At 51.4% G+C, this 10,111-nt stretch overlaps 1 protein-coding gene across 5 annotated transcripts in view; it reads left to right on the top strand.

The window, feature by feature from the left end:
- RARB (retinoic acid receptor, beta) overlaps nt 1–10,111 on the top strand; it is a 186,783-nt gene that overhangs the window by 151,744 nt on the left and 24,928 nt on the right. For all 5 annotated transcript variants that reach the window (XM_010846424.1, XM_010846420.1, XM_010846422.1 and 2 more), the window contains one exon: nt 7,436–7,596. In XM_010846424.1, the coding sequence (XP_010844726.1) occupies nt 7,436–7,596 (161 nt within the window). The remainder of the gene's footprint in view (nt 1–7,435; nt 7,597–10,111) is intronic.

Here is a 10,111-nt window from a genome sequence, read left to right as displayed (position 1 = left end):
CTTGGGGGGGGCACAAGCCATCTGGAAGGGAACGGAGGTCAACTCGTGGTCCCTTGGCCACCAGACAGCCACTGAGCATGCCCAGGCCTGGACCCTGAGCACAGCAAGCGGAGCTCTGGCCTCAAAATGAGCAACACCGCCTCCCTGCCCAGCTCACGGGGTCCCCTTCCCGCCTCACCTCTGCTTCCTGGCGGGGAGCGGGTGCTCAGGGCTGGCCCCCTCCACCCAGGTGACCCTCTAGCACTGTGACTGCTCCGCGGAGCTTCATGTTCTGGGGGCCGCGGGTGGAGAGACGGCCTCGGGGCTGTGGGCAGTGCACGTGGCCCCTCTTTACTTTTCTGTATGTTCTGCTCACATCCTGATGATTTGCATACAGGGTGACCCGGGGCCTCCAGTGTCTAGATTGTAGACCCGGAATCAGAACACCCAGCACCCCGGTTCGCTGTGGAGTTTACTGAGCTCCTTGAGGCAGGGTCTGGCTCTCACTGAGCCGTCAGTGAGCAGTGTTGCTGCTGTGGCTAAGTCAGGCGGTCCAGGTGCCGTCGTGGCCAGAGTAGGCCCGAGCGCTGGGCGGCTGTGCCCTGGTGGGCTTTGGGCTTTTGCTGTTGGCCCTTGTTGTTTTAAGATGTAAGTCACGTAATACTCATCATTTTAAAGCAGCGGTCCCCAGCCTTTTTGGCACCAGGGACCAGTTTTGAGGAAGACGATTTTCTCACGGACCAGAGCGGGCTGGGGTGGCTTTGGGATTCACGCGCCTTACGTTTATTGTGCACTTTGTTCTATTATTGTGACGTCAGCTCCGCCTCGATCATCAGGCATTAGATCTGGAGGTTGGGGGCCCTGCTTTAAAGTGTGCAGTCCGGTGATCTGTAACACATTCACGTGGTTGCACGGCCTTCAGTTCAGTTCAGTCGCTCAGTCGTGTCCGACTCTTTGTGACCCCGAGGACTGCAGCACGCCAGGCCTCCCTGTCCATCACCAACTCCCACAGCTTACTCAGACTCAGGTCCATTGAGTCGGTGATGCCATCCAACCATCTCATCCTCTGTTGTCCCCTTCTCCTCCCGCCTTCAATCTTTCCCAGCATCAGGGTCTTTTCCAATGAGTCAGTTCTTCGCATCAGGTGGCCAAAGGACTGGAGTTTCAGCTTCAGCATCATTCCTTCCAGGGAAATCCCAGGGCTGATCTCCTTCAGAATGGACTGGTTGGATCTCCTTGCAGTCCAAGGGACTCTCAAGAGTCTTCTCCAATACCACAGTTCAAAAGCATCAATTCTTTGGCGCTCAGCCTTCTTCACAGTCCAATTCTCACATCCATACATGACCACAGGAAAAACCATAGCCTTGACTAGATGGACCTTTGTTGGCAAAGTAATTTCTCTGCTTTTGAATATGCTATCTAGGTTGGACATAACTTTCCTTCGAAGGAGTAAGCATCTTTTAATTTCATTGCTGCAGTCACCATCTGCAGTGATTTTGGAGCCCAGAAAAATACAGTCTGACACTGTTTCCATTGTTTCCCCATCTATTTCCCATGAAGTGATGGGACCGGATGCCATGATCTTCGTTTTCTGAACGTTGAGCTTTAAGCCAACTTTTTTACTCTCCACTTTCACTTTCATCAAGAGGTTTTTGAGTTCCTCTTCACTTTCTGCCATAAGGGTGGTGTCATCTGCATATCTGAGGTTATTGATATTTCTCCTGACAATCTTGATTCCAGCTTGTGTTTCTTCCAGTCCAGCGTTTCTCATGATGTACTCTGCATATAAGTCAAATAAGCAGGGTGACAATATACAGCCTTGACGTACTCCTTTTCCTATTTGGAACCAGTCTGTTGTACCATGTCCAGTTCTAACTGTTGCTTCCTGACCTGAATACAGATTTCTCAAGAGGCAGATCAGGTGGTCTGGTATTCCCATCTCTTTCAGAATTTTCCACAGTTTGTTGTGATCCACACAGTCAAAGGCTTTGGCATAGTCAATAAAGCAGAAATAGATGTTTTTCTGGAACTCTGTTTCTTTTTCCATGATCCAGTGGATGTTGGCAATTTGATCTCTGGTTCCTCTGCCTTTTCTAAAACCAGCTTGAACATCAGGAAGTTCACAGTTCACATATTGCTGAAGCCTGGCTTGGAGAAGTTTGAGCATTACTTTACTAGCATGTGAGATGAGTGCAATTTTGCGGTAGTTTGAGCATTCTTTGGCATTGCCTTTCTTTGGAATTGGAATGAAAACTGACCTTTTCCAGTCCTGTGGCCACTGCTGAGTTTTCCAAATTTGCTGGCATTTTGAGTGCAGCACTTTCACAGCATCATCTTTCAGGATTTGAAATAGCTCAACTGGAATTCCATCACCTCCACTAGCTTTGTTCATAGTGATGCTTTCTAAGGCCCACTTGACTTCACATTCCAGGATGTCTGGCTGTAGGTCAGTGATCGCACCATCGTGATTATCTGGGTCATGAAGATCTTTTTTGTACAGTTCTTCTGTGTATTCTTGCCACCTCTTCTTAATATCTTCTGCTTCTGTTAGGTCCATACCATTTCTGCCCTTTATCAAGCCCATCTTTGCATGAAATGTTCCCTTAGTATCTCTAATTTTCTTGAAGAGATCTCTAGTCTTTCCCATTCTGTTGTTTTCCTCTATTTCTTCATCTCCCCAGAAGAAACCCTGGGCCCACCTGCAGTCACTTCCCATCCCCCCACCCTCACCCCAGCCTTTGGCAACCACCAACTGGCTTTGTATGGATCAGCTTACTCCAAACATCCCATAGGATCAGAACCACAGGAATAGAAAAGAAGGTCCGCTTCTTTCACTGAGCATCATGTTGCCAACGTTCATCCGTGTTGTCACGTGTGTCTGAATCCTGTGCCTTTTTGTGCCCGTTAATACTCCACTGTATACAGACCGGTTTTGTTTATCCATTCATCAGTGGATGGGCAGGTGGGTGATTTCCACTTCTGGGCTGTTAAGAATCACACTGCTGTGAATGTTTGGGTGTAGGTTTGCACAGACGTGTATTTTCTGTTCTCTGGCATGTCCACCAAGCAGTAGAGTTGCTGGATGCGTTTTTTTTGAGGATCTACCAAACTGTTTTTCTCATGCCAGACCATTCTGTCAGAAGACCATCTTGCTTAGGTAGGACTTTCGTGTTAGCTGAAGGAGAATGTTCTCAGCAGGGCCAGGAGGGGGCAGGGGGCACATGCCGACAACCTGCCCACGGAGCCCAGTGTTCACATAGGACCTCAGGCCATGGGCTCCCCCTCAAACCCGGGTGACCCTTGGCTCTCCTGTGTTGACTGTTTTCTCCGCATTCTCCCTACTCTAATTTATTGTAGTTAATTTATAAGGTGGTGTTAATTTCTGCTGTGCAGCAAGTTGATTTGGGTATACATGTATGTATACACTTTCTTTTTCACGTTCTTTTCCATATACTTTATCATAGGATATTGAATAGAGTTCCCTGTGTATACAGTAAGGCCTCGTGTTTATCCATCCTATACATTATAGTTTGCATCTACTAACCCCAAACTCCCGATCCTTCCCTCTCCCACCTCCTTTCCCCCTTAGCAACCACAGATCTGTTTCTTTGTCTGTGGGTCCATTTCTGCTGCATAGATAAGGCCTCATGTGTCATATGTTAGACTCCACATGTAAGTGATATCATACGGTGTTTGTCTTTCCCCACCTGACTTCCTTCACTTAGTATGATAATGTCTTGGTCCATCCACCTCTCTACAAATGACCCAGTTTCGTTCCTTTTTATGGCTGAGCAGTAATCCATTGTATGTATGTACCACATCTTTATCCATTCATCTGTTGATAGTCATTCAGGTTGCTTCCATGTCTTGAAAAGTGAAAGTTAAAGTCCCTAAGTCATGTCCAACTCTTTGTGACCCCATGGACTGTACAGTTCTCCAGGCCAGAATACTGGAGTGGGTAGCCTTTCCCTTCTCCAGGGGATCTTTCCAACCCAGGGATCAAAACCAGGTCTCCCGCATGGCGGGTGGATTCTTTACCAGCTGAGCCACCAGGGAAGCCCATGTCTTGGCTATTGTGAATAGCGCTGCTATGAACGTAGGGCTTCCCGGGTGTCTCAGTGGTAAAGAAACCCCCTGCCAATGCAGAAGGTGTGGGTTTGATCCTGGGTAGGGAAGAAGGGACGGAGAAGGCATTGGCACCCCACTCCAGTACTCTTGCCTGGAAAATCCCATGGACGGAGGAGCCTGGTAGGCTCCAGTCCATGGGGTCACTAAGAGTCAGGCACGACTAAGTGACTTCACTTTCACTTTTCACTTTCATGCATTGGAGAAGGAAATGGCAACTCACTCCAGTATTCTTGCCTGGAGAATCCCAGGGACAGAGGAGCCTAGTGGGCTGCCGTCTATGGGGTTGCACAGAGTCGGACATGACTGAAGCGACTTAGCAGCAGCAGGAAAGAAGGAAATGGCAACCCATTCCAGTATTCTTGATTGGGAAATCCCATGGACAGAAGAGCCTGGCAGGCTACAAGCCCATGGGGTCCCAAAAGAGTTGAACACAACTTAGCAATTAAAACAACAAACAACAACAAACACAGGAGTGCATTCATCTTTTTGAAGTCGAGTTTTCTTCAGATATATGCCCAGGAGTGGGATTGCTGGATCATTTGGCAGTTCTATTTTTTGAAGAACCTCCATGCTGTTTGTCATGGTGGCTACACCAGTTTTTTTCCCACCAACAGTGTAGCGGGGTTCCCTTTTCTCCACACCCTCTCCAGCATTTGTTATTTGTAGACTTTTAGACAATGGACATTCTAACCGGTGTCAGGGGGCACCTCATTGTCGTTTTCTCTAATACTTCGTGATGTTGAGCATTTTTTCATTGTTCCTGTTAGCCATTTGTATTTCTTCTTTGAAGAAATGTCTATTTAGGTCTTCTGCCCATTTTTTGATTGGACTGTCCTTTTTGTTATTGTTAGAGATGCTTGTATATTTTAGAAATGAAGCCCTTGTCGGTCGGTCATATCATTTGCAAATATTTTATCCCAGTCCATAGATTGTCTTTTCATTTTGTTTATGGTTTCCTTTGCTGTATAAAAGCTTGTAAATTTGATTAGAGCCCATTTATTTTTGCTTTTATTTCTATTGCCTTGGGAGACTGACCTAAGGAAATGCAGGTGTGATTTATGTCAGAGAATGTTTTGCTATGTTCTCTTCTGGCTTTATGGTGTCACGTCTTACATTTAAGCCTTTAAGCCGTGTTGAGTTTCTTTTTGTGTGTGGTGTGAGGTGTGTTCTGACTTCACTGATTTACATGCAGCTGTCTCAACTTTTCCAGTATGAGTTGCAAAAGCGATCGTCTTCTCCCCATTGTATATTCTTGCCTTCTTTGTTGAAGAGTCAAGTGGTGTTTAGGTGAGTGTGTTTATTTCTGTGCTGGCTATCCTGTCCTGATGGTCTGTATCTCTGTCTGTGCCGGTGCCATGCCATTTTGATCGCTCTAGCTTCGTAGTGCTGTCGGCAGTCTGGGAGGGCTGTGCCTCCTGTTTTGTTCTTCCTCAGGATTGCTTTGACAATTCTGGGTCTTCTATGGTTCCATATAAATTTTAGGATTATTTGCTTTCATTCTGTGAAAAATGTCATGGGTGACTTGATGGGGATCACATTGAGTCTCTGGATTGCTTTGGGTAGCATAGCCATTTTAACAATATTAATTCTGATCCAGGAGCATGGGATGTCTTTCCATTTCTTTGAATCATCTTCCGTTTCCTTTATTAATGTTTTATAGTTCTTAGCATGTAAGTCTTTTGTCAACTTGGTCAGGTTTATTCCTAAGGGTTTGTTTTTTTGGGGGGGAGGGGGATGCAATTTTAAAACAAATTGGTTTTTTACTTTTGCACTCTCCCTGCTTTAAACCACACTCTCCTCCCCTGTGTCTGCCACCTGTGGGAGTGGTCTGGGCACACAGTCTGCCTTCCTGTGAGGATTAGATACCCCAATTGTCTTCACTTCCTTGTCCTAGACCTGGAAACGTTCTGAGCCAAAGAACAGTGACATTTCAGAGTCCTGGAAAAGAAAATCGCTTGGAGAAGTTTTTTCAAATGTGTTTATTTTGTTAGGAACAAGCAAATAGAGAAGAAGGGACTTACCAGCTGCGTAGTCATGGGCACATACCTTAGACTCACTGAGGCTCTGTTTCCTCATCTGTAAAATGGGTTTAAAATTGCCTACCTGGCCAGGGGATCAAGTGGCATACTGTGGACACAGCTCCCAGTAGGATCTGAAGGCACTCAGAAGTACTCCCCCGACTCCAGGCATGAGGTGCTCTTACAGATCTGAGGTTTTCAGTACCACCACACCCCCCCCTTTTCCCCATCTCCCCGCCGCCCTTCCAATTTCTTTCTTTCCACCTTTTCTCCTCTCCCTATGCTGGTGCCTTGCTTTCACTCTGCCCTCAGCTCCCAGGCAGCTTTGGGGTCCTCACAGTGTAGACCCCAACCTGGGAAGCTGCTGGCTGTCAGATCCCCTGGGGGTTTTCAAGGAGGTCCAGGCTGAATCCTCTTAGGAGGGATCAGATTATGCCCTGGGTCGTTTGCAGCACAGACTCCCAGGCCAGGGTGGTGGCAGATCCAGCAGGTGGTGTCCAGCCTGGCACCCCTGGGTCCCTCGGCAGCATGGGGGGAGTTGCATGGTCTGGTTTCTGCTGTCTGCCTCCCTGGGTCCCAGTTTTCTTCCCCAGGAGACCCTCGCCAGAGCTCTGAGTGGCCCTCGGCTCTGAGCCGTCAGGGAGGCTGTGCTGTAGGGGTACCACCCAGAGCAGAGGCCACGGCTGTGCTGCATGAGGTCCGCTGCCAGACAAGGCGAGGGGACAAGGGCTGCAGGGCAGGTAAGGGATGAATGAACGGACAGCTTCCCAGGCCGAGGGCTCCTGACACATGCGTTATTACTTTTAAAAACGTCACAGAAAGGACTGTGATTAACACAGAAAGTTAACGAAGCAGAAACACACGACGGGACAAAAACCCCATATCCCATCCTCTTGAAGATGAATCTCTTCGAAACTGCCAGTTAATTCAGAAAACTGAAAAGCAAAAAAAGTGAACCGAAAGGCCTAGCTAGGAATCCCTGGCTCCATTCCGGGATGTGTGTCCCAAGCAAGAGGGGTTTTCTTGGCGCGCCCCTCGGGCCACCCCCTCCCGAACTGGGGGGAACATGCCCGGAAAGTCTTCGAGGAACCAGTGCACACGGGAGGTTCCGTCCAAACAAACAGGCCCCCCTTGTGGGTGAGCTGAGCTCTCCTCAGGAACCGGCGCGCCGCTGTCCGCCGGCCGCCGCCTGTTTTCCGGGGACGCTGTGCTGTGCCGACCGCCTTCCCCGGCCCCACACCGGGCACCACGCGGCGGCACAGCCCGGCCTCTGGTGACCCCGCTCTGTCTGTCTGCTCTCTCGTCCACAGCCGTCAGGAATGACAGAAACAAGAAGAAGAAAGAGCCTTCGAAGCAGGAGTGCACGGAGAGCTACGAGATGACGGCAGAGCTGGACGACCTCACCGAGAAGATCCGCAAGGCTCACCAGGAAACCTTCCCCTCGCTCTGCCAGCTGGGCAAGTACACCACGGTGAGAGGCCCCGCCCACCCCGCGCCGCCACGCACGCACAGACGCACGCACGCACAGACGCACGCACGCACAGACTCCCGCATATGCTCATACACGCATGTGCCCTCGCCCTGCCGCGCAGGCGCACTAGCACGGACGCGCAGACACATGCGCCCACGGGCCGACCCTGGGCTGGAGGGACCCGGCTTGGTAAGGGGGCTCTTCACCACCCAATCCAGTCTGGGGGTTTCAGCTGTGGATGCGTCAAGTAGGTGCTTCCTCCCTTACAGTCATGATGCACAGGTGGGACCTGTGCGCGGCTCCGGCACCAGGTGACTGAGACGAGGCTCCTGCTCATGGGGACCTTCCCCCGGGTGGAGGGGTCGAGGGGAGCCAAGGAGGAGTCGGGCGTCTCAGCAGACAGCGGCGCGAAGTGCAGGGCTCTCCAGCTGGGAGAGGTCACCCAGGCGAGCGAGGCCTCCGAAGGACGAGGGTGGAGGGTCCCTGGGAAAGCAAAGGGGGGCTGCCCTGAGGGACCCTCCGCTGCCCCTCCCCCACCCCGTGCACTGACCTCGCTGGGCCAGAAACAAGAGAAAGGGGAGGCGGGGAGACTGGGCAGGGGGCCTGTGTTGGCTGGTCTGGATGTGCGGGGGGAGATGGCTTCAGGTATTTGGATATTTTCAAACTGATGCTTGCACGTGTCGTGTTGTTCACTGACGTGTAAATGTATTTCTAGTGAGTAGAAGGTAATAAGCCCTCAAAAACGAGTGAGTGTAACTAGAAAGTCGTTCTGGGCTCTTAAGTTCACGTTGCCTACCTAAGATGTGGGTTCTTTTGTAAAAACTCCAAATGTTGTAGAGTTTTGCTGGTTCAATGACTGATGCTCTAGAAAAAGAATTGCATGAAAGGTTACAGAGATAAGAGGCGATAACGGAGCCAGAAAAAGAGTGAGTGAGGCGCCCGCAGGCTGTGTGGTCAGTGGCACTAGCTTCTGAAGAGCTGGCCCTGGACTTGGACGCAGGTCCCCTGGCGGACCTGCCGACAAGAGGAACCGAGAGCCTGCTTCCCCCGCGGCTAGCTCACAGAGCACCTGGTGGCCCTTGAAGTGCAGGTTCTCGTTCAGCAGGTGTGGCTCCCAGGTGCCGCTGGGCTGCAGACCACACTCCTGAGTAGCAGAGGCCACAAATGCACTTCGAGTAGCGAGACCCAGCATGACGTTCTGGGCCCGGCGCCCCATGCCGTGGCGTCAGGGAGAAGAGATGCTGGCCCGTCTGGGAAGGGACTGACCTGGCCTGGCCTACTGCTGACCTAGTAAACAAGTCCCCTTGAGCTCAGGGTACCATCCGGCCCAGAACACATGCAGGATGGGCGGCGTTGGGAGGTTTGAGGTCAGCCCTGGAGGGGAAGCAGGGCCAGAGACCTGGGTGATGCTCTGAACTGGGAACCAGGTGTGTACGGTTTAAATCCTGCTTAACCACCAGGCAGCAGTGTGACTGTGTGCTCGGTACTTGGCTTCCCTCAGCCTCAATTTTGGGTTTCAGAGAAGTCCGTAGTTTGTGATTAGGGATCTTTATTACCGTTATCATCATCGTTGTTATAGCTGATACTCAGCATTTACTCTGTACCAAGGGCCATACCGAGTCTCTGCCTTGTGAATTCTTTGATTCCTTCCAAGGCCTCCTTGAGGCCGGCACAAGGGCCCCGTGTCTCAGAGGAGTAAGTCTCTTTCCCCACGTCGCATAGATACCAAGTGGCCTTACACACGGGCAGTCTGACTCCAAGGCAGCTCTTTTAACCCCAGACAGTACCCTGCACCTCAGGAGGGTAGGTGACCAGGCAGGATGGAGGCAGGAGCCCTTGGGCGTCTCTGTAGGAAGAGGGGCTGTTATCCTTAAATCAGACCTTTCGCTCCAGAAGACAGAGTAAAAGAGAACAGTCAGAGCAGGGACAGTCAGAGCAGGGAGAGCTTCCTGGAGGTGGAAGCTTTTGAGCCAGGTCAAGCGGTGAGAGACAGTTGAGGGGTCCCTTGTGTACAGTCGGGGCCCCAGCCCTCTACTGCTGGCAGGGCTGTCTTAGGGTGGCCTCGTCCGTCTTGCAGACCCTGACTCACCTGATCATCAGGTAAAGTGGCGGCACTCTGGTCTGGAGGGCAAGGCACACACAAGTACGGATGGCACTTGCCCTTCTAGAGCACGTGGCCTGGGACCAGACCTCACCGCAGGACGGTCCTGTCTGTGGTTGGCGCACCAGGACTTGGGTGGGCCTTTCTGGGCCCTTCCCCACCTCCCTCCTGGGGAGCCTCTCCTTTGGGATGCTCTTTGGGCCTGAGGTCTGATCCACCTGCTTCCAGGCCGGGGGGTGCTGCTGCCCTGCTCTGTGCGGGCCCAGCCCGCCCGCCATCACAGTGGCTCACACAGCAGGCCCACCACCCGCCTCAAGGCTTTGTGCGGCTGCGGGGTGAGTGTGGTACACGCGGGGGGTTGGAGGGGGGGTGATGGACACTCCTGGGAGCAACTCCCGCCCGATGGCAGAGAAT

Source organism: Bison bison, unplaced genomic scaffold (genome assembly GCF_000754665.1).
Source record: "Bison bison bison isolate TAMUID 2011002044 unplaced genomic scaffold, Bison_UMD1.0 scf7180017864236, whole genome shotgun sequence".
NCBI classification, from domain to species: Eukaryota; Metazoa; Chordata; class Mammalia; order Artiodactyla; family Bovidae; genus Bison; species Bison bison.
This window is presented reverse-complemented; position numbering and strand designations above follow the sequence as displayed.